The sequence below is a fragment of the Mus caroli genome, chromosome 18, assembly GCF_900094665.2.
Source record: "Mus caroli chromosome 18, CAROLI_EIJ_v1.1, whole genome shotgun sequence".
Classification (NCBI taxonomy): domain Eukaryota; kingdom Metazoa; phylum Chordata; class Mammalia; order Rodentia; family Muridae; genus Mus; species Mus caroli.
This window is the reverse complement of record NC_034587.1, coordinates 3,958,689-3,978,452: the sequence shown is the minus strand read 5'-3', so window position 1 is coordinate 3,978,452 and position 19,764 is coordinate 3,958,689. Positions and strand designations below refer to the sequence as shown.

General features: G+C 38.7%; 1 protein-coding gene across 3 annotated transcripts in view; it reads left to right on the top strand.

Moving 5' to 3' along the window:
• Window positions 1-19,553, top strand: part of Mpp7 (membrane palmitoylated protein 7) — a 278,049-nt gene extending 258,496 nt beyond the window's left edge. For 2 of the 3 annotated variants that reach the window (XM_029472157.1, XM_021150579.1), the window contains exons 14-17: window positions 11,238-11,331; window positions 12,348-12,456; window positions 14,173-14,316; window positions 16,376-16,557. In XM_029472157.1, the coding sequence (XP_029328017.1) occupies window positions 11,238-11,331; window positions 12,348-12,456; window positions 14,173-14,316; window positions 16,376-16,555 (527 nt within the window). In that variant the 3' untranslated portion in view covers window positions 16,556-16,557. Of the gene's footprint in view, window positions 1-11,237; window positions 11,332-12,347; window positions 12,457-14,172; window positions 14,317-16,375 lie in introns of all 3 variants that reach the window. The other variant, XM_029472156.1, reaches the window with a different exon arrangement.
• The last annotated feature ends 211 nt before the right edge of the window (window positions 19,554-19,764 follow it).

Below are 19,764 nucleotides of genomic sequence, written 5' to 3'. Positions count from 1 at the left end.
ACAGACAAGTAGACCAGTGGAATATAATTGAAGATCCAGAAATGAACCCATACAGCTATGCTCACTTGATCTTTGACAAGGGAGCTAAAACCATCCAGTGGAAAAAAGACAGCATTTTCAACAAATGGTGCTTGCACAACTTGTGGTTATGTGTCCCGAGCTATCGTTCTCGCTGGCAAGAACACACTCGGACAACTGGAATCTTCAGGAGGGAAGACCCCGACCCCGGAAAATGGCGTTGCTTATATAGCCCTCAGCCATGGTGTTTCAGCACGTGATGTGGCGTGTCAGCGTGGCGTGTCAGCTCCTGATTCGTTGCTCACCCATCACCCCATTACTATGCTCCGAGATGGGCAGTGACTAGGCGTGAGTTCACTCTCGCACCTGGGTACAAGGCTTGTTTATTAGTTAGGCACAGTGGAGGCCAGCGCCATCTTATAATGGCGATTGCTCGCGGCATGGCTCTCCACAGTTATCATGTAGAAGAATGCAAATTGATATACATGTTTTTAATCTGTTATCAGTTGAGGGACAATCTAGGTTTTTATCAGTTTCTGGCTAATATGAATAAAACTGCTTTGAACATAGTTGAGCAAGTATCCTTGTGGGATGTTGAAGCATCTTTTAGTTATATGCCCAGGAGTGATATAGCTGGGTCCTGAAGCAGAACTATTCCCAGTTTTTTTAGAAACTGCCAAATTGATTTCCAATGTAGTTATTCAAGTTTGCACTCCCACCTTGCTCCACATGGTCAGTATCATGGGCTAACACTTGAGTTTTTTTGATCATGGCTATTCTGACAGGTGTAAGATCAAACCTCAGAGTTGTTTTGATTTGCATTTCCCTGATGACTAAGGACTTTGAACATTTCCTTAAGTGCTTCTTCGCCATTTGAGATTCCTTTGTTTCAAAATCTCTTGTCTGTACCGTATTTTTAACTGGGTTATTTGGGTTATTGGTGTCTGACTTCTCAAGCTCTTTACAAATTTTGGACATTAGCCCTCCATCAGATGCAGGATTGGTGAAGATTCTTTCCCAATCTGTAAGCTGTCAATTTGTCCTATTGACAGTATCCTTTGCCTTTCAGAAGCTTTGCAATTTCATGATGTTCTATTTATCAGTTGTTTATTTTAGAGACATTGGTGTTCTGTTCAGGAATTTGTCTGCTGTACCAATGTGTTTAAGGGTATTTCCCATTTACTCTTATGATTTTTAGTATATCCAGTTTTATGTTGAGGTCCTTTATCCACTTGGAATTGAGGTTTGTGCTGGGTGCTAAGTATGAAACTATTTTCATTCTTCTACATGTAGAAATTCACTTAGATCAGCACCATTTGTTGAAGATGCCTTCACTTTTCCATTGTATGATTTTGGTTTCTTAATCAAAAATCAAGTGTCCATATATTTATTTATCGGTCTTCAGTTTGATTCCATTGATCAACATGTCTGTTTCTGTACTAATTTCATGCAGTTTTTATCACTACTGCTCTGTAGTTTGCCATGAGGTCAGGAGTAGTGATTCCTCCCAAAATTATTTTATTGTTCAGGATTGTTTTGGCTATCCTGGGATTTTTTATTTTCCATATGACGTTGAGAATTGACCTTCAAAGGTCTATAAAAAATGTGTTGAAATTTTGATGGAGTTTGAATTTGAATCTCTAGATTGCTGTGGTAAAATGGCCATTTTCACTTTGTTAATCCTACCAATCATGAGCTTGGGAGATCTTTCCATCTTCTGATATCTTCTTCAGTTTCTTTCCTCAGAGACTTGAAGTTCTTTTATACTGATCTTTTACTTACTTGGTAAGTTGCACCAAGATATTTTATATTATTTGTGGCTATTATAAAGGGTGTTGTTCCTCTAATTTCTTTCTTGACCCATGTATCATTTATATAAAGGAGGACTACTGATTTGAGTTAACTGTGTTTCCATCTACTTTACTGAAGGTGTTTATCAGCTGTAGGAGTTCTCTGGTAGAATATTTGGGATCACTTAGGTATACTATCATATCATCCACAAATAGCCATACTTTGACTTCCTCCTTTCCAGTTTGCATCCCTTTGATCTCCTTTAGTTGTCTTTTTGTTCTGGCTAGAATATCAAGTACTATATTGAATAGATAGGGAGCAAGTAGGCAGCCTTGTCTTGTCCTTGATTTTAGTGGAAATGTTTTTTTATGAGGAAGTAGGAGAAACTCTTATGAGCAGGAAGAGACTACAAAGAGGAAAAGACATTGAACTACATGCCTAGAGCCTTTCATTGGGCTTATAGCAGAAAATGAGCAGAACTGGGATGTTTCCTGTTAAGATTGGTTATGTCATGGGCCAAGCCACTTAGGCAGCTTTAGACACTGCACATGTCCCCAGGGGGAAGAAAATGTGCTGTACTCAGGCTGCTTTCTCAGTTAGGGGGTAACTATCTTAGCTTATAGCTTTGTCTATCCAATATCCAGTAACCCCTGAGTGTTACAACCCACTGACCTTTCAGGCCTCACTGGTCCCTGACCTTAGCAGATTTATAGTATGCTTTCTTTTATGTTTACATGATGTCTTACTTAGGGTTTTATTGCTGTGAAGAGACAGCATGACCAAGGCAACTCTTTTTGGTTTTTTGAGACAGGGTTTCTCTGTGTAGCCCTGGCTGTCCTGGCACTCACTTTGTAGACCAGGCTGGCCTCGAACTCAGAAATCCGTCTGCCTCTGCCTCCCGAGTGCTGGGATTAAAGGCGTGCGCCACCACGCCCGGCTGACCAAGGCAACTCTTGCAAAGGACATTTAATTGGGGCTGGCTTACAATTTCAGAGGATTAATCCATTATCATCGTGGCTGGAGACATGTCAGCAGTCAGGCAGATGTGTTGCTAGAGAAGGAGCTAAGAGTTTAACATTTTGATCCACAGGCAGCAGAAGGGTATTGGATTCCACATTGGGCAGAGCTTGAGCATAGGAGACCTCAGAACCCACCTACACAGTGACACACTTCTTCCAAGAAGGCCACACCTACTCCAAGTCCACATCTCCTAATAGTGCCACTGCCCTTGGACCAAAAATTCAAACACATGAGTCTATGAGAGCCCTTCCTACTCAGACTACCACATATGACCAGCTTGTAGATTTAGCATGGGCCATTTTACTATCTTATGACCATGGTTATAAAGATAGAGCCACACTTTTTCTTAGTTACATCATATTTATCTTCCTGTCTGCAAGGTGTTCTGGGATTGTCTCCTTTCTGGGACAAATGGGGGCTTCTTAGAAGCTGTTGTTACTTGCAGCTTAGTTTGTTATAATTAGCTGAATTAGAAGCAAAAACATGCAAAAGGCCAGTGGTGACTTATGTGTGCTCCTTGGATGAGGATTATGAGGGTGGATGCCAGTGGACCCCGTGATCCTAACTTCCTTTTTTCCCACATTCTGTTCTTCATATCAGCTCGGTTTGGTCATCTCAGATCCAGCTGCAAGCCCTCTTGTTTACCTTCCCTGGTGTTTCTAGTCTTGCATTGTAACCTAAGCTCCTTTTAAAGCTAACATCTGTTCTTACTGTATCAGAAGGAGACAGGTCTGAAAGAGAACATGTGTTATGTCTTCAACAACTATAATCTGGGTGGTTAGAGACCAGTGCTAAGAAGGCAACTGAAGTGGAATTCATGGGGCCTCAATGTTCTGCTTCTTGTTAAAGTACTGATCATATGGGTGTGCTCATCCATGGGGTCTCATTAATCTGTGTAATACACACATGCATAATATCTACACACATTCATATCAGGCTTGTATATAAACTTTTCTATATCCTAGTCTGTTTTTTTTTATATTACATAGAACTCTCTGTAGTTCAACTAATTGTAATTCATTGATATTGGATTTGCTGGTTTTGACTCCGTGTTATAGTTGTGCAGATGTTACTGTAAAAAGCTGAGTGACCAGGATTTGACACTTGTCTGTACTATTAGGGTAACTACTGTTGGGGGTATCACTTTTAACTTTTAGTGAAAGTGCTCATCTTGAGAAGGGTATCCTTGTGCAGTTTTCTCCTTTGGACTTAGTATAAAAGCTGAATGCAGTGTTGCTGATTATGAGGCTACTGTCAAGTATGCATTTCATAATGCAAGTTATCATTGTGCAGTGTGATGGTATTTTTAAGGGATACTAAGTCTAGTAAATACTGTTATGCTTGGGCTCAAACAGGTGATATGTAGTTATCAAAAAGTTCTTTGATAGTTAAATAGCTAATACAGAAAAAAAATCATTGATGTCCAGTATTGTTATTGTTGTTGTTTTTTAATTACTCTCTCTCTCTCTTTTTGTGTGAATTTTTTAATTCGATATTTTCTTTATTTACATTTCAAATGTTATCCCCTTTCCTAGTTTTCCCTCTGAAAACCCCTATCCCTTCTCCCCTCCCCCACTCACCAACCCACCCATTCCTGCTTCCTGGCCCTGGCAGTCCCCTATACTGGGGCATAAAACCTTCATAGGACCAAGGGCCTCTCCTCCCATTGATGACCAACTAGGCTCTCCTCTGCTGCATATGCAGCTAGAGCCCTGAGTCCCACCATGTGTTTTATTTAGTCCCTGGGAGCTCTGGGGGTACTGGTTAGTTCATATTGTTGTTCCTCCTATGGTGCTTCATACCCCTTCATCTCCTTAGATACGTTCTCTAGCTCCTTCATTGGGGGCCCTGTGCTCTGTCCAATAGATGGCTATTGGACACTTCTGTATTAGTCAGGCACTGGCAGAGACTCTCAGGAGACAGCTATATCAGGCTCCTGTCAACAAGGTCTTGTTGGCATCAACAATAGTGTCTGGGTTTGGTAGTTGTTTATGTGATGGAGCCCCAGGTGGAGCAGTCTTTGTATGTTCATTCCTTCAGTCACTGCTTCACACTTTAACTCTGTAACTCCTTCCATGGTATTATGTCCCCCCTTCTAAGAAGGTCTGAAGTATCCACACTTTGGTCTTCCTTCTTGAGTTTCATGTGTTTTGTGAATTGTATCTTGGGTATTCCAAGCTTCTGGGGTAATACCAGTTAGTGCATATCATGTGTGTTCTTTTGTGATTGGGATACCTCACTCAGAATGATATCCTCTAGATCCATCCATTTGTCTAAGAATTTCATAAATGCATTGTTTTTAATAGCTGAGAAGTACTCCATTGTGTAAATGTACCACATTTTCTGTATCCATTCCTCTTTGGAGGGACATCTGGGTTCTTTCCAGCTTCTGGCTATTATAAATAAGGTTCCTATGAACATAGTAGAGCATATGTCCTTATTACATCTTGGAGCATCTTCTGAGTATATGCCCAGGAATGGTATTGCTGGATCCTCCGGTAGTACTGTGTCCAATTTTCTGAGGAACCGCCAGACTGATTTCCAGAGTGGTTGTACCAGCTTGCAGTCCCATCAGCAAGGGAGGAGTGTTCCTCTTTCTCCACATCCTCAACAGCATCTGCTGTCACCTGACTTTTTGATCTTAACCATTCTGACTGGTATGAGGTGGAATCTCAAGGTTGTTTTGATTTGCATTTCCCTGATGACTAAGGATGTTGAGGATTTTTTAAGTACTTCCCAGCCATTCTGTATTCCTCAGTTGAGAATTCTTTGTTTAGCTCTGTACCCCATTTTTTTAGTACGGTTATTTGGTTTTCTGGAGTCTAACTACTTGAGTTCTTTGTATATATTCAATATTATCCCTCTATCAGATTTAGGATTGGTAAAGATCTTTTCCCAATCTCTTGGTTGCTGTTTTGTCCTATTGACAGTGTCCTTTGCCTTACAGAAGCTTTGCAATTTTATGAGGTCCCATTTGTTAATTATTGGTGTTCTGTCCAGGAATTTTTCTCCTGTGCCCATATGTTCAAGGCTCTTCCCTGCTTTCTCCTGTTTAAGTTTCAGTGTCTCTGGTTTTATGTGGAGGTCCTTGATCCACTTAGACTTGAGATTTGTACAAGGAGATAAGAATGGATCAGTTCACATTCTTCTACATGCTAACTGCCAGTTGAGCCAGCATTATTTCTTGAAAATGCCGTCTTTTTTTCCACTGGATGGTTTTAGCTCCTTTGTCAAATATCAAGTGACCATAGGTGTGTGGGTTCATTTCTGTGTCTTCAATTCTATTCCATTGATCTACCTGTCTGTCTGTCTGTCACTGTGCAAGTTCCGTGCAGGTTGGTTTTTTTTTGTTTGTTTGGTTTTTGTTTTTTTGTTTTTTTTTTAATCACAATTGCTCTGTAGTACAGCTAGAGGTCAGGGATAGTGATTCTACCGGAGGTTCTTTTATTGTTGAGAATAGTTTTTGCTATCCTAGATTTTTTGTTATTCTAGATGAATTTACAAGTTGCCCTTACTAACTCGGTGATTGGAATTTTGATGGGGATTGCATTGAATCTGTAGATTGCTTTCGGCAGGATAGCCATTTTGACTATGTTAATCCTGCCAATCCATGAGCATGGGAGATCTTTCCATCTTCTGAGATCTTCTTTGATTTCTTTCTTCAGAGACTTGAAGTTCTTATCATACAGATCTTTCACTTCCTTAGTTAGAGTCACGCCAAGATATTTTATATTTTTCGTGACTATTGTTAAGGGTGTTGTTTCCCTAATTTCTTTCTCAGCCTGTTTATCCTTTGTGTAGAGAAAGGCCACTGATTTGAGTTAAATTTATATCCAGCTACTTCACTGAAGTTGTTTACCAGGTTTAAGAGTTCTCTGATGGAATTTTTGGGGTCACTTATGTATACTATCATATCATCTGCATATACTGACATTTTGACTTCCTCCTTTTCAGTTTCTGCTCTTGAGTATATATCATCTAATATGTACTCAACAAAATATTTTCCTACTATGAAATGTATTGGTAGTTTTCATGAAGGAATAAATTCTATCAGTCTCTAATCCTACTTTTGGAAAGATTGTGACATTCCATTAAGAACAACACCAGTTCTTGGTGCTCTGTGGAGAGGAATAAAAGACTGTTGAAGGGACTTTGTATTATAATATATTTGCTGGCTTGGTAAAGGAATTAGTTTTGGAACATAACTGAAACTATTTGGCTTTAAAAATGCAATGCTTTGGGACTGGCATGATGTCCAAGCCTGAAAGCCTGAGTCTGATCCCTAGAACCCTACATGGTAGATAGAGAGAAACAGCTCCAGGAAGTTTTCCTTTCACCCCTCACATGTACACTGTGGTATGCACCCCACACAATTAATTAATTTAATGTCATTAATTTTTTAAAATTGCTACTTTTCCCAGTTCCTAGTTTTCTGTTAAACATTATTAAAAGATACAATTGAAATATGTAGTATGGATATGGATCTGTTTCATTCTGTGTCTGCATATGTGTTAGCATTATCACGGGCATAATGAGGATTTCTACCTCCAAAATGTCCACGTTCTACTGGACTTTCCCCTCTGCCACCTGTCAAGTACTGCTCTGCACTCATCACTGAGGACTGTTGTAATCCTTGGCACTTTATATTGAATTACATAGTGAAAAACAATTTGTCTTTGCACGTTCCTTTTTATTTAGCATGAATTTACAATGTCTCACACATCTGTAGTTCTTGTGTACCATTTTTTGGCATGGAAATAACTGCACTCTATCTACATACTCACCTGGGATACCAAGGTTCCTCTACCACCCGTACTTTTGTCTATTAACAAATACAGCAATTATGGTTTACAAGAATTGGGTAATACATGGGTCTTTATTTCCTTTGACCAAACAAGTAGAGGGATGGCCAAACCATATGTTTAACATTTTTAGAGATCACAAGACTGGGTTGGGGTATGCATTGAATTGGGAAGAAGAGAAGCGGTTTGCATACCAAGCTGTTTGAGTGTTACCACTTTATTCCTGAAGAGTCAAATTTCCTCATCACTTCTTTCCATCTGAAATTTTTTTCTGGAACAGTCTGCAATGAGCACTGGATTATTTCATCTGAGAAGGTCTCTACTTTGCCACTTTTTCCTGAAAGAGAGTTTGGATAATAACTCCTTTCTTTCAGTTAGGTAAAAAGGTTATTTCATAGATTTCATGTTTTAATTTACAGAAAGAAGCCTGAGTTAGTAGAAGTTATCATTCTCCATACTAATTGTGTTCTAGAGGCTTCCAAGTCATGTTATCACCACTGGGAGTTTAGTATTTGTGTATAAATATCTAGGCATGTTTTGACTTTTTAAAAAAAATTGTTTTGGGATCTGATGGACTTTTGCAGTGTGTGAGTTTGTGCTTTTTCCCCAAATGTTTACAGGTTTAGGATCATTAAGCCTTCCCAGGACTATTTTCTGACAGTTCTCAGTTTGTTTTTGTGATTAGGACCCCAGTTACACATGCCATGGATATTTCAGTGTTTGTATGTAGGGCCTTCCATTTATACCTCTTCATGTTTTCCCTCATGGTTGTTCACAGTCTGTGAACTATATTGCTCTGTCTTTAAGATCGATGACTTTCATTTAACCTCTTTTATACTGATGAGCCTTCTAGTGGTTTGTTCCTGTCATGTTGTATCTTTTTAGCTATAGAATTTCTACTTACTCCTTCATAGTTTGTGTTTTTATGGTAAATTTTCATACTTTTAATCCAGCTCAGATAAGTTTTCCTTCCTGAAGCATAGTTATAATATCTGCTTTTAAGTCTGATATTCAAACTTTTGGACCATTCAGGGGATTTTATCTGTTATTGTTTCCCTTGAGAATTGTATCTTTTATGTTATATAGTTTTGGATTACATTTTTATATTGTGAATATGTTAGTGCCATCTCCTAATCTAAATTCTGGAGACTACTCATACATTTATTTTATAATGTGATCAGCTATGTTAAATTTAGACCCTACGTTCCCTTCATTGGTGTGTGCTGTGGTTTCACTATGCTCTGACTCAGAGAGGAGGCTGAGGCTTCTGTACACATCTTAATTGAGTTCTGTAAGCCTTTCTCTGTGTGTGTGTGTGTGTGTGTGTGTGTGTGTGTAACACATGTGTTTCTTTCTCCATTTTTCAGAGGTTAAACCAAGATCTGTGTATTCTAACCATACTTACATCTTAAATTCCATTGGTTTGAATCTGAACCTTATACACAGGACAGAAGTTATTATTAGAACACTGTTGATTTCTAAAGAGAATTAATGTATTCCCTTTTATGCTTTCTCCACTTCTCCACAATCTTAACTTACATTCCCTGTCCCATTTACACACACCCATATACCCTGCTGATTTCTTAGCTTACACCCACCCCCATGCACCCACACATACCCACACATCTGCATACCCTGTTGATTTTGCTAAGCAGGTGGTGGTGGTTGTTGTTGTTGTTGTTGTTGTTGTTGGAATGACAGGGCCTTTTTCAAGGCAGGTGCACCTGCCCAGTGACTTGCATGCTAGGACACAAAGGTCTCCAAAAGTTAACTGGGAACAGTGGCTCTCAAGTTTCCTGCCCCACACCAGTGAGGGTTAAAGACACAGACAAAGAGAGTAAGTGAACTGAAAGCATCTTTGCTTAGAAAAATTAAGGGAAAATAAAAGACATTCCCATAACTCCAAGGGGAAGGAGAAACCCGGGAGTGGCTTACTTTGGGTTTTTCATAGGACTGTGACAGGTCAATGACGAGGCTTTGTTACATGCTGATCATCCAGTTCCAGGAGCTGAAGCCCACCTCCTGTCTCTGACTTCTGCCTTGTTAGCTGCTAATCTTGTCTGTGTGCTCTCTGTAGCAAAGGACTAGCTTGCCACTGTCAGCCCTGTGGTCTATCAAATTGCTCTTTGTTCTCAGCATTAGTTTGCCTATCTTGCATTTCACCAAGGGGAGGTGATAACATTAGCACAGCCACCAAGATGTAGCCTCAGTGTTTCTTAACTGTCATGCCATCTTTATCTATGGGGTGATCTGCAGGAGTCTCTTTATTAGAAGCCACACTTCAGTCATTTATATTCAGCTTCATCATCAGAAGCTGGAGGATGCGAGGGATCTACAGAATCTTGCAGATATTCCCCAGGGCATCATGGGAGCCAGGCAGCCAGCACCTTGCTTCCCAGGGCCCCTGTCTTTTTTTTTTTTTTTTTTTTTTTTTTTTTTTTTTTGCCTGTTCAGCTTGGCTGTCTCTACCCAGCTACAGTCTCTTATTTTTCTTCCTTCATGTTGCCCACCACCCTTTTAACCCTAACATTTCTTTTAAACCCAACATGAGTTTTTAGCATAAAATCTGTGATTAGTTGCATCATGGCCCTTGTTCCTTCCTGACTACCTACAGGATTGTCCCTGTCTTGTTACAGTACATCATACTTCTAAGAGAAACAAAGTCAGCCTTTCCCTAGGCAGATTCTCTGCCTTCCATACCCTCCCTGTTTTTGTGTATTTGTTTTGGTTTGCTTTTTGTTTTTGTCTTTCAAGAAAGGGTTTCTCTGTATAGCCTTGGCTGTCTCGAGACTGTAAGTAAGTCTGGCCTCAAACTCACAGAGACCCACCTGCCTCTGCCTCCCAAGTGTTGTGATTAAAGGCATACACCACCATGCCTCTTTCATTGTGTATATTTTCAAGGTGTTCAGATAATTGTCAGGGGTCCAGGGTTTTGACTGTAAGATCAGGAAGGGGGGCAATAGTAGGGTTTCATATGTATGTCCACAATGGAAAGTATTGCATTTTGTCTTTCACTATTCTGTGTTTTCTGTCCCTTTATAACTCACACAAAAAGAAGTAGGCAACATTGTCAAAAATTTGCAAACTGAATCCTAGATTAAGATGCTATTAATGACTTGGCAGGAGTTGGGAATAATACCTGGAGTTATTTGATTTCATTTAGTTAGTAAAATGGAACAACACTGAAGGTCCATTCATGCTATACACTGTATGAAGAAGGCTGTACCTTCTACCTAGTACGACTACTTCAGCAAAGAAGTAGATGATAAAATAAGCCAGTTATTTGCAAAAGAAAGGTCTGGGGAGTGGACTAAAATCTACACAGATGACTACTTTTATGTATTTACTTGTATTAAAGATTCTTCAGAGGTATGAGTAAGAATCAGACCTGAAAAGCAATCAGATCCTCAGCCTAAACATTGGAACAACAGTGGAAAAGTTTGAATTTATATTCCACGGTATTTTAGCAACTAATTTGCTTTTGTTTTTTTCCTCTATGTTTTCAAATCTTGGGTAGGAAACTGATTTAATGTACTTGATTTCTTTCTAATACTCTATGGTAACTTATTTAGACTTTTTTCAACTCTTTTTTCTATCAAATTACAGACACCACTAGAGCAAGAAGAAGCCAAGAGAGTGATGGTGTGGAATATATTTTTATTTCCAAACACTTGTTTGAGACAGATGTACAAAATAACAAGTATGTGAAAATGTTGTTAAATTTTTTTTCTCTTCCTGTTGTTCTTAAGCTGGTGCCTGTATATCTACTCTTAGACAGCCTTGGGTCCCCTTCTACGTGAAACGTATTGCACTTATTAGAGTCATGTCTGAAGCCCTTAAAAGGAGGAGGTTCCGTTAGCAATTGCACATGTCCCAGTACAGGGAGCTACTGTTTCTGTGCAGCCTAAGCTTGAGGAAAACTTCCCAGGGTGCTTCTATGACTTTTTTCCAGTCCAATAATTGAATCTCAGCATGTAACTTGAGTAAGACTTTATTTTAAACGTTAATGGCTAGCTATACGATATGTTTTCCCCATAATCTTTTTCATACATATCGTAATCTCACATCGGTTCTTCACAAGGCTGGAATAAACCTCCTGTATTGGACGCTTGTTGAACCTACTGTCTCAGCTCCTCCAGCTAGCTCATACTCCACCCTCCCCCAGGTTTCCATTGCTGAGGTGTAGCTACTTCAGGGCATCAGAGGCAGGGTGTGTTTTCACACAGTATTGTGGGATTTTATTGAAATATCAAACTGCTTTCTTAGAGTTTGGCCCTATGACTGTATTTTTATAGCACATAATCACTGCCCTGGTTCCATTAGCCACCTCCCAGCTCCTGTGGCTCCAGTGCCCAGCTCTGTTACTCTGTAGTGTGCAGTGAAATTCCAGTAGTTTCTATTGTTTGGCTTATTCAATTTTTTATTGCATTGCATTAGTTCTGAAAGGGAGTGATGGAAAGCATTAGCACTCCATAGAACCAAAGTACTTTTTTGAGCTTAAGTGTAACACAAGCAAGTGTTACTGATTTGAAAATGTACAAGTTTTTTTTTTTTTAAATTGACATTTGCCGAAGTGCTTGGCTCTGTTTATTTTATTAAACACAGCAAAAAATTTTACACTTTCAGCAAAAATATCTTTTGCCTATGAAGTATAACTTGCCGTCTGCTTGTTTCATATTTAGAGACTATTCTGATGAGCGTCTTAATTTTCTACAGGTTCATTGAGTATGGTGAATATAAAAACAACTATTATGGTACAAGTATAGACTCAGTTCGCTCTGTCCTAGCTAAGAACAAGGTTTGTCTGTTGGATGTCCAGCCTCATGTAAGTAAACCGTCGTCTGTGCTTCCATTGTGCAGTTCCCTATGAACCTCCTCCAGCATCTTAGTATGAGCTTCATATGAAGTCTGCTCATTTAAATGTAGTACGGACATTGGGTAGAGGGGGAAAGACATAACGTTTCTAGAAAAGCAGATGGGAAGAAACTCAGAGATCAATGTTTGTATCTCTTGGTTTTCCTCAGTCAAGTTCACAGGCTATTATGTGCTTATTTTGGGTCTTTTAATAATGTATTACACTGTTAAATATGTTAAACATCTTGTGTTATATAGTTTGTGTTTTGTGTGTATAGTCTGAAAGTGGACATTTTAGACCTCAGTTCTCTTTCTCAAATTTTGGTCTTGGCCACAAGGTGAACATTTAAATCCCAGCAGAGCTATGAGGCACTGTTGAATACTGTCTCATCTAAGATGCCATAGGAGCTCTGTGTATCACCCAGGGGCCTCTTACAGAAACTTTGAACTAAGAAGGCCAGTGGGTGAAAACACTTATTCCTTATTTAAGCACCTCTTTCTGGATAGAGAAGCTGTAGTCAGAGGATCCTTAGCATCAAGTTGATGGCTGCCTCCTGTACAGGCACCTGGAAGGAGTAGGGGCATTCCTGCTTGTCTGAACTCCCTGTGTATAGACTCGCGGAATACATTTTTATCTGCACTTCTGAGCTTTTCCAGGCCTGCCATCCCCTTCCCCATTTCCCCATCCTGGACACCTCCACACACCCTCCTTAATACATGGAGCCTATCTACATAACCTCACAGTAAGACTCTGGTGAGGCCCTCGTGAGGAAATCAATAATATCTCTCAGTTCTGACCCTTCTGTCAGTTTCCCTTGACCACAGTTCAGTCTGCAAAAGTCAACACTTAAAACCCAGGTGTGAATTGTAGGAGGCAGAGAAGTCAGAGGTAGGGAATACCAGGAGAATACTATCCATAGAATCAACTAAGCAGGACTCATGTGGACTTACATAGATTGAAGCAGCACCATTGTCCCCGCTCTTAGAACCCTTTTCATCCTATTGGGATACTTCATCTAGCTGCTCAGCCTTGATAAGAAATTTTATGCCAAGTCCTCTTGTAACTTATTTTGCTCTCTTTGGTTGATATCCCTATGAAGCCTGCTCTTTTCTTAAGGGAAATGGAGGGGGGGGGGTTGGATCTGAGGGAGAGAGGAGAGGAGTGTGGGAGGGGACTGGTTGAGATGTTTGGTATGAGAGGAGAATAAATTAACAAAACAAAACAGGTATGGTGCTACACACCTTTATCCAGAATTCAGGAAACTGAGGCAAGAGTAGTAGGAGGCCAGGTAGGTCTGGGCTGCATAGTAGGACCCTGACTCCAAACAAAGCTAAACAAGACACTTGAGGGGTGGGGGCGGAGGGAGGATGTGCTGGCAGAGCTCATGTAGAACAGAGGCTACAGAGACTTTACCTTTCGGCTGCTAACAGAATTAAAAAAGATAGACAACTTCCAGACAGGTTACCCATCATTACATTTTTTAGAAGTGTGATCTAGAACCTAGTTTTCTGAATTTTTTAGCCACTGTGTTTCATGTTAGTGATGAGAATGCCACCCTCATTGTCAAGGACAGATTGAAGAATGACCTGTTTAATTAAAGAATAGTTTTAAGAAATTTTCTCCTACGAAATCCAGAATGCATGAGATTATGAAGAAATATAAAAAAACATCTTTTCTTCCTTGCAGACAGTGAAGCATTTAAGGACACTGGAGTTCAAACCCTATGTGATATTTATAAAACCTCCATCCATAGAGCGTTTGAGAGAGACAAGAAAAAATGCAAAGATTATTTCAAGCAGAGATGACCAAGGGACTGCAAAGCCCTTCACGGTGGGTGTCATGATCTTAGCTACCATGCACATAGCATCTAGATACCTGTTCACAGTACTTAGGGACACTGTTAATGATGAAGTTGTGATCCAGAACTCTGAAAAGGTTTGGTATGTGCATTTTGATTGGTGGCACTGTAAATTCTTGTTTCTACGAATTGATGTTTATATTACATTGACTCAGAACTACTTTGTAGAGCTGCATATAGTAATGTACCCTGCAATGCCTATAGTAATGCATATAGTAATGCATATAGTAATGTACCCCTGCAATGCCCAGCACTCAAGAGGTAAGGTTATTCTCTTCTGTCTGGCAGATTTGAAACCAATATGGTCTACAAAGCAAGAGTTTGTGCCTCAAACCAATAACTACAATGGTAGTATTAACCACTGGGTTTTAGGGCTTCCTAGCATGCACCAAGCTTTGTTTGTTTTATTTTGTTTTGTTTTTTCCCAATGCCACCAAAAAAAAAAAAAAACACAAAGAAAAAGGAACAAAAGTATGGTATTATGCTTGCATGCTGATTTTTTTCTAAGCCGATCATTTATATAAGGGACTACTTAGCTTTTAATTTTACTTAACCTTTTTAACGCTAAAAGTCTCTAAATAAGTTTCTGTTTATCATTAATAGTCTAATCAAAAATTGTCATGATTTGCTTTGTTGCCTTATATTTTATATTTTAACACAGTAAAAAGTAGAAGCCCCATTTGGGTCATAGTATCAGGAGGCCTACACAGTCCCCTGATGACATTCATATTTCATATGAGTGCCATTGGATGCTATTGTTTCAGATGTTTGTGGCTATACTGATATTAATCTCATCAAATGAAAGTAAAGATCATTATTCAAATTCTTTAGTCAAATTATTCAAGGTTTATTTTCTATCATACAAGGATATCTCCCTGTAGCAGGGTTTGAGAAAATAGTATGAAACACGGGAGAAGGTTGGGTTTATATAGCTAAAAATACCTACAAGACTAGGGTATTTTCAGTGGTTGGGGGATTTCCAGAAGAATTTTGGTTATATAGGAACTTGGCTGAACATTCCAAAATTATTTGGCAGAACATCTTATCTTACCAGGGTAGAGGTCAGGATGTAGGATGTAGAACATAACAAATTCCAGAAATGGGTGAAGACCTAGTCAAGTTTACATTTTATAGAAAACAGGAATGAACTTATTTTGACCCTGTAATAAGATGGCTTTTAATTTTAAGATAGAGTCAGGCTGGCCCAACCATCATTGACTCTTGGAAAGCCTTTCTTTGGTTTTGTTTTCATTCTTCTCAAATTCTACCTTTTTAATCAAAAACCAACAAATAAATATTAAATCCTTTTTTTTTTCATCTAATTAGTTTTCCTTTAGTCTTTGTTCATCTGGGAACTATTGATTTTAGTTATAAAGCATGGATCTTGCTTTTGATTCCCAGTGTTGGCTCTTTGTTCTAAAAGGGTGACATTTGTCCTTAAGGGACAGATACTGTCACATGTTGCTAGTTATTTTAAGTTGTAACTAGCACTAAAGTTATTTCTCAGTAAAAATAATTCGTAAATGATGGCATAGTCTGAAGATGTGACTTATACTTTTTAATGTACTGTCCTGAGTTTTATACCTAGCTAAAATATCTCCTGGCATCTAAAATTTTATGTGGCCCAGCAGGGCTTTTGAAACACTTCTACTGGACCACAGGAGGGGCATTTGAACTATTGTCCTGTAATGCTTCCAACATTAAGGAAGTAGTTTGTGTTATACATTATTTCTTGTGACCAAACATAAATAGCCAAGCCAGAGCATCAGAGTCAACAGCACCCCTGATATCCACGACCACAGCAATGTGTCCATGCAATGGTGAGTTAGTTATTGACCCGGAAGGGAGTTCAGCTAAAGCTGATGTTAGCAGTAAAAACCTCTAAAAAAGTAGTGAAGGTGATTTTGTTTCTTTACTTTGTTTAAAGTTTGAACACATAACAGCATTAGGTAGTCATTGTAGAATGTTTTCATTTATGTGAAATAATGCAGTTGTCTGGTTACTTAATTTGTTATTACTTGTTTTTAATAGGAAGAAGACTTTCAGGAAATGATTAAATCAGCGCAGATAATGGAAAGTCAATATGGTCATCTTTTTGACAAAATCATAATAAATGATGATCTTACTGTGGCATTTAATGAGCTAAAAACAACATTTGACAAACTAGAGACTGATACCCATTGGGTCCCAGTGAGTTGGTTACATTCATAACTCAGGGAAATGTCCTTAATTGTCTTTTTACAGAGTTGCATGGTTAGATCAACTACCATGGTTTTGGTAGGATTTTTTTTTTAATAATTAGTATGACTGTCACAGATGTAAAGTCTTCAATGTCAAAGTCAAAATTTCAGTGCTGGTTTGTTTATGTCTTTTACAGCCTTATTTGAAGCACATAACTGTACAATCTAAGTCAAAATCTGCACAGTGCTATAGTCTTAGCAAAACTTGTATTTCCTGGTTTACTTTAATCTGTTTCTTTGTGAGAGGCGGTATGTATCAGAGTTCATGCCTCACTTGGGCTCAGGTGTGCTCACAGCCCTTCACTGGGCATACTTGCAGTTGAAAGCATGGGCTTGGCCGCCTTGAGCAAATCCACAGATTTAACTGAGCTGGAAATAAGACTCTGTCCTTAAAAAATATGTCCTTCATGTGCACATCTTTAAAACAAAGAAGAAACTCAAATCTTTTCTTCAGGAAGTAACTCACATATTATAGCTTAGGAAATCCTTATGAGTACATATTGGTGATGCCGCCAATATTATATAAGAAAAATCTAATTCTCCTGTTTAAGTTGAGAGTCTCACTATGTTGTCGACACTAGCCTTGAACTCAGCCTTTGTTTGCCTCAGCCTCCTGAGTACAGGAACATGCCGCTGCGTCAGGCTTTAAAATGACTTAACTGATACTACAGATGTAGATACAAACTTTTCCTCATGGTTTAGTAAAAATGGCTCTGTCTTAGGGCAAGAAATGGTCACACAGAACCTCTTACTTTAATCTATCATTCTTCAAAAGACATTTCTGGAGTCAGAAAGTTTTCTTCTCTTGCTTTGGAATTTCTCAGCAAATTATACCAATGAGTTAAGAATTCAAAAACTTGTAACACGTGTTAGAGCACAGTGAAGGAAGAGGTGCTCATGTTTCTGGTGTGCAATCGCCACACATGTAAATTGTCCTAAAGTGTGTTTTAGAAACCTTATATTGTGTTAAATTTTTGTCAACAAAATGATTAACACCAGCCAGATTGCATTTCAGCCTATTCCAAAGGAAGGTGGATTTTTAAATATTTCAATAACATTGTTCCTTTTTCTATAATTCCTTAGGTCTCTAGCAAGTGAATAATTTGCAATACTACAAATATCCATAGTTCAATCTTAGAGCAGGTTCCTGCCAGTCCTCTGAGCAGTGCAGATTAGTCAGTGGAAGATTCAGCACATCTATGACTTGCATACAAAACATTATTCTTGTTGCTTTGTAAAGAGTTTAAATATTATGTTTAAAGAAAGAATAAAATGTAGGGAAATTTTATATATTTGTGAGATATTTGAAAGGCATGTTTTTAAATTATCAAATGAGGCTATTCATAAGATAAATTGTATGTAAAGATATAATTTAAAATAGTTTTATGGGCCAGGCGTGGTGGCACACGCCTTTAATCCCAGCACTTGGGAGGCAGAGACAGGTGGATTTCTGTGTGTTCGAGGCCAGCCTGGTCTACAGAGTAAGTTCCAGGACAGCCAGGGCTACACAGAGAAACCCTGTCTTGAATGAATGGATAGATAAATAAATAATAAATAAATAATAAATAATAGTTTTATAAGCAAGATCAACATTCCATGTAAATATTGGACCTTTTGGCAGATAGGTCCACACACATATTACATGTTCACTGCTGTTTGGTGGTGTCCATGGCTAGCTTTCCTTAAGACAATGTCAAATTTCTATGTGAAGCAGAAACAAAAACTTTTCTAGTGACCTCATTACATGTTCAAGCCCAACAGTCAGATGATTGGACTAATGAACACAGTTCATGGAAGTTCTGTGTTTATTGATTAAAGCCATGCAGTTCAAACACAAAGAGGAAGGCTACTGAATTTCTATTCTGAAATCACTGCTTTGTGTGGACTGTCTAGAAGCACAAGTCTTAAAGAGTTGGTTTGGGTGGAATATTCTGTCCCTTGCGCAATGCCTACACTTCTCTAAAGGAATTTCCTATAGCAAGAATGATGAGAACTGTGTCCAGCATAGGACATTCTGAAATAGTTTAGGTATCCCATGTTCATACCTCAGGTATCTTTGCTGATTGTTTTTCTTCATCTGGTGACTGCTCTCTTCATTTTTTATTTTGGGTTAGTGCTTGGGAAATTTGGGGTAGGTAGTGAAGGTGATGGAGTGTCATGAAAATATAAATGTCTGCACCTGTTAGACCACAGCTGAGCATCTTTCTTTAAAAAATAAATAAACAGAAATAAAGCAGTTTTAGAAATCATATGGCATGTAGCCTTACCTGTTCTATTTCTTGATAAAGCTTACAAAGAGCTTTAATTTAAACATAAAAGCCAGGCCGAGATACCTACAGCATTTGGCCTTGCTGTGCTCTCTGACCTCAGCACTCCCACCACCAAGGACAAAAATACTTTGCTCCTAGCTTTCAGCAGCTTGTTTCTGGGGTGCAGTGCCAGCCACTATTAGAAATGCAGGGTTTCATTGTTTATCCATTTAAAGTTGAACCTGGTATGAGGTGCTGTTTTTCCCTATCTCCCAGTTAGAATGGCTAAAAAAGTAAAGAGATAAACTTGAAACAATAACGATGGCTTTATTGAGTAATGTGGAAACTTGGCATCTATAAGGCTGACATTCCTGGTACTATATAATCATCAAGTGTATCTAAACTGTAATAATTTAAAGTGAGCAAACATGTAAACTCGGATTTACAAAACTGTGGAATCAAAAATGTCCCTGAAGATTCAGATTTTTATTTATTTTCCTGTGGCCTATGATGGATTTATAGATAAATGTAATGGAAAGTTTTTTATCTTAATAAAGTATCTTCAAACAATATATCTGCTTGAAAGTTGTTTAGCACTTGAATATTGCTATAATTGTTCTACCCTGTGCTGCTTTTTCCATGGTGGAACAAATTCCATCCTTTGGTATTATATAATTTATTTGATCTTTCCATGCCTAAAATTAAACATTATATTTCTCTTCAAATAATGCTTTCAAGATTATTGGACAAACGGAATTCACTGCTCTTGGTGTCTTCGTAGAAGGTGAGGATGTGCAGAAACAGAATGGGATGGATACTCCAGGCCAATGTGTTGGGATCACCCATTCTCATCTGCTATCCCTTTCCCCTGCTGGCAGACCCAGTGCCACAAGAACTTATCATCCAGGCCTAGGAAGACAAACTGTATTCT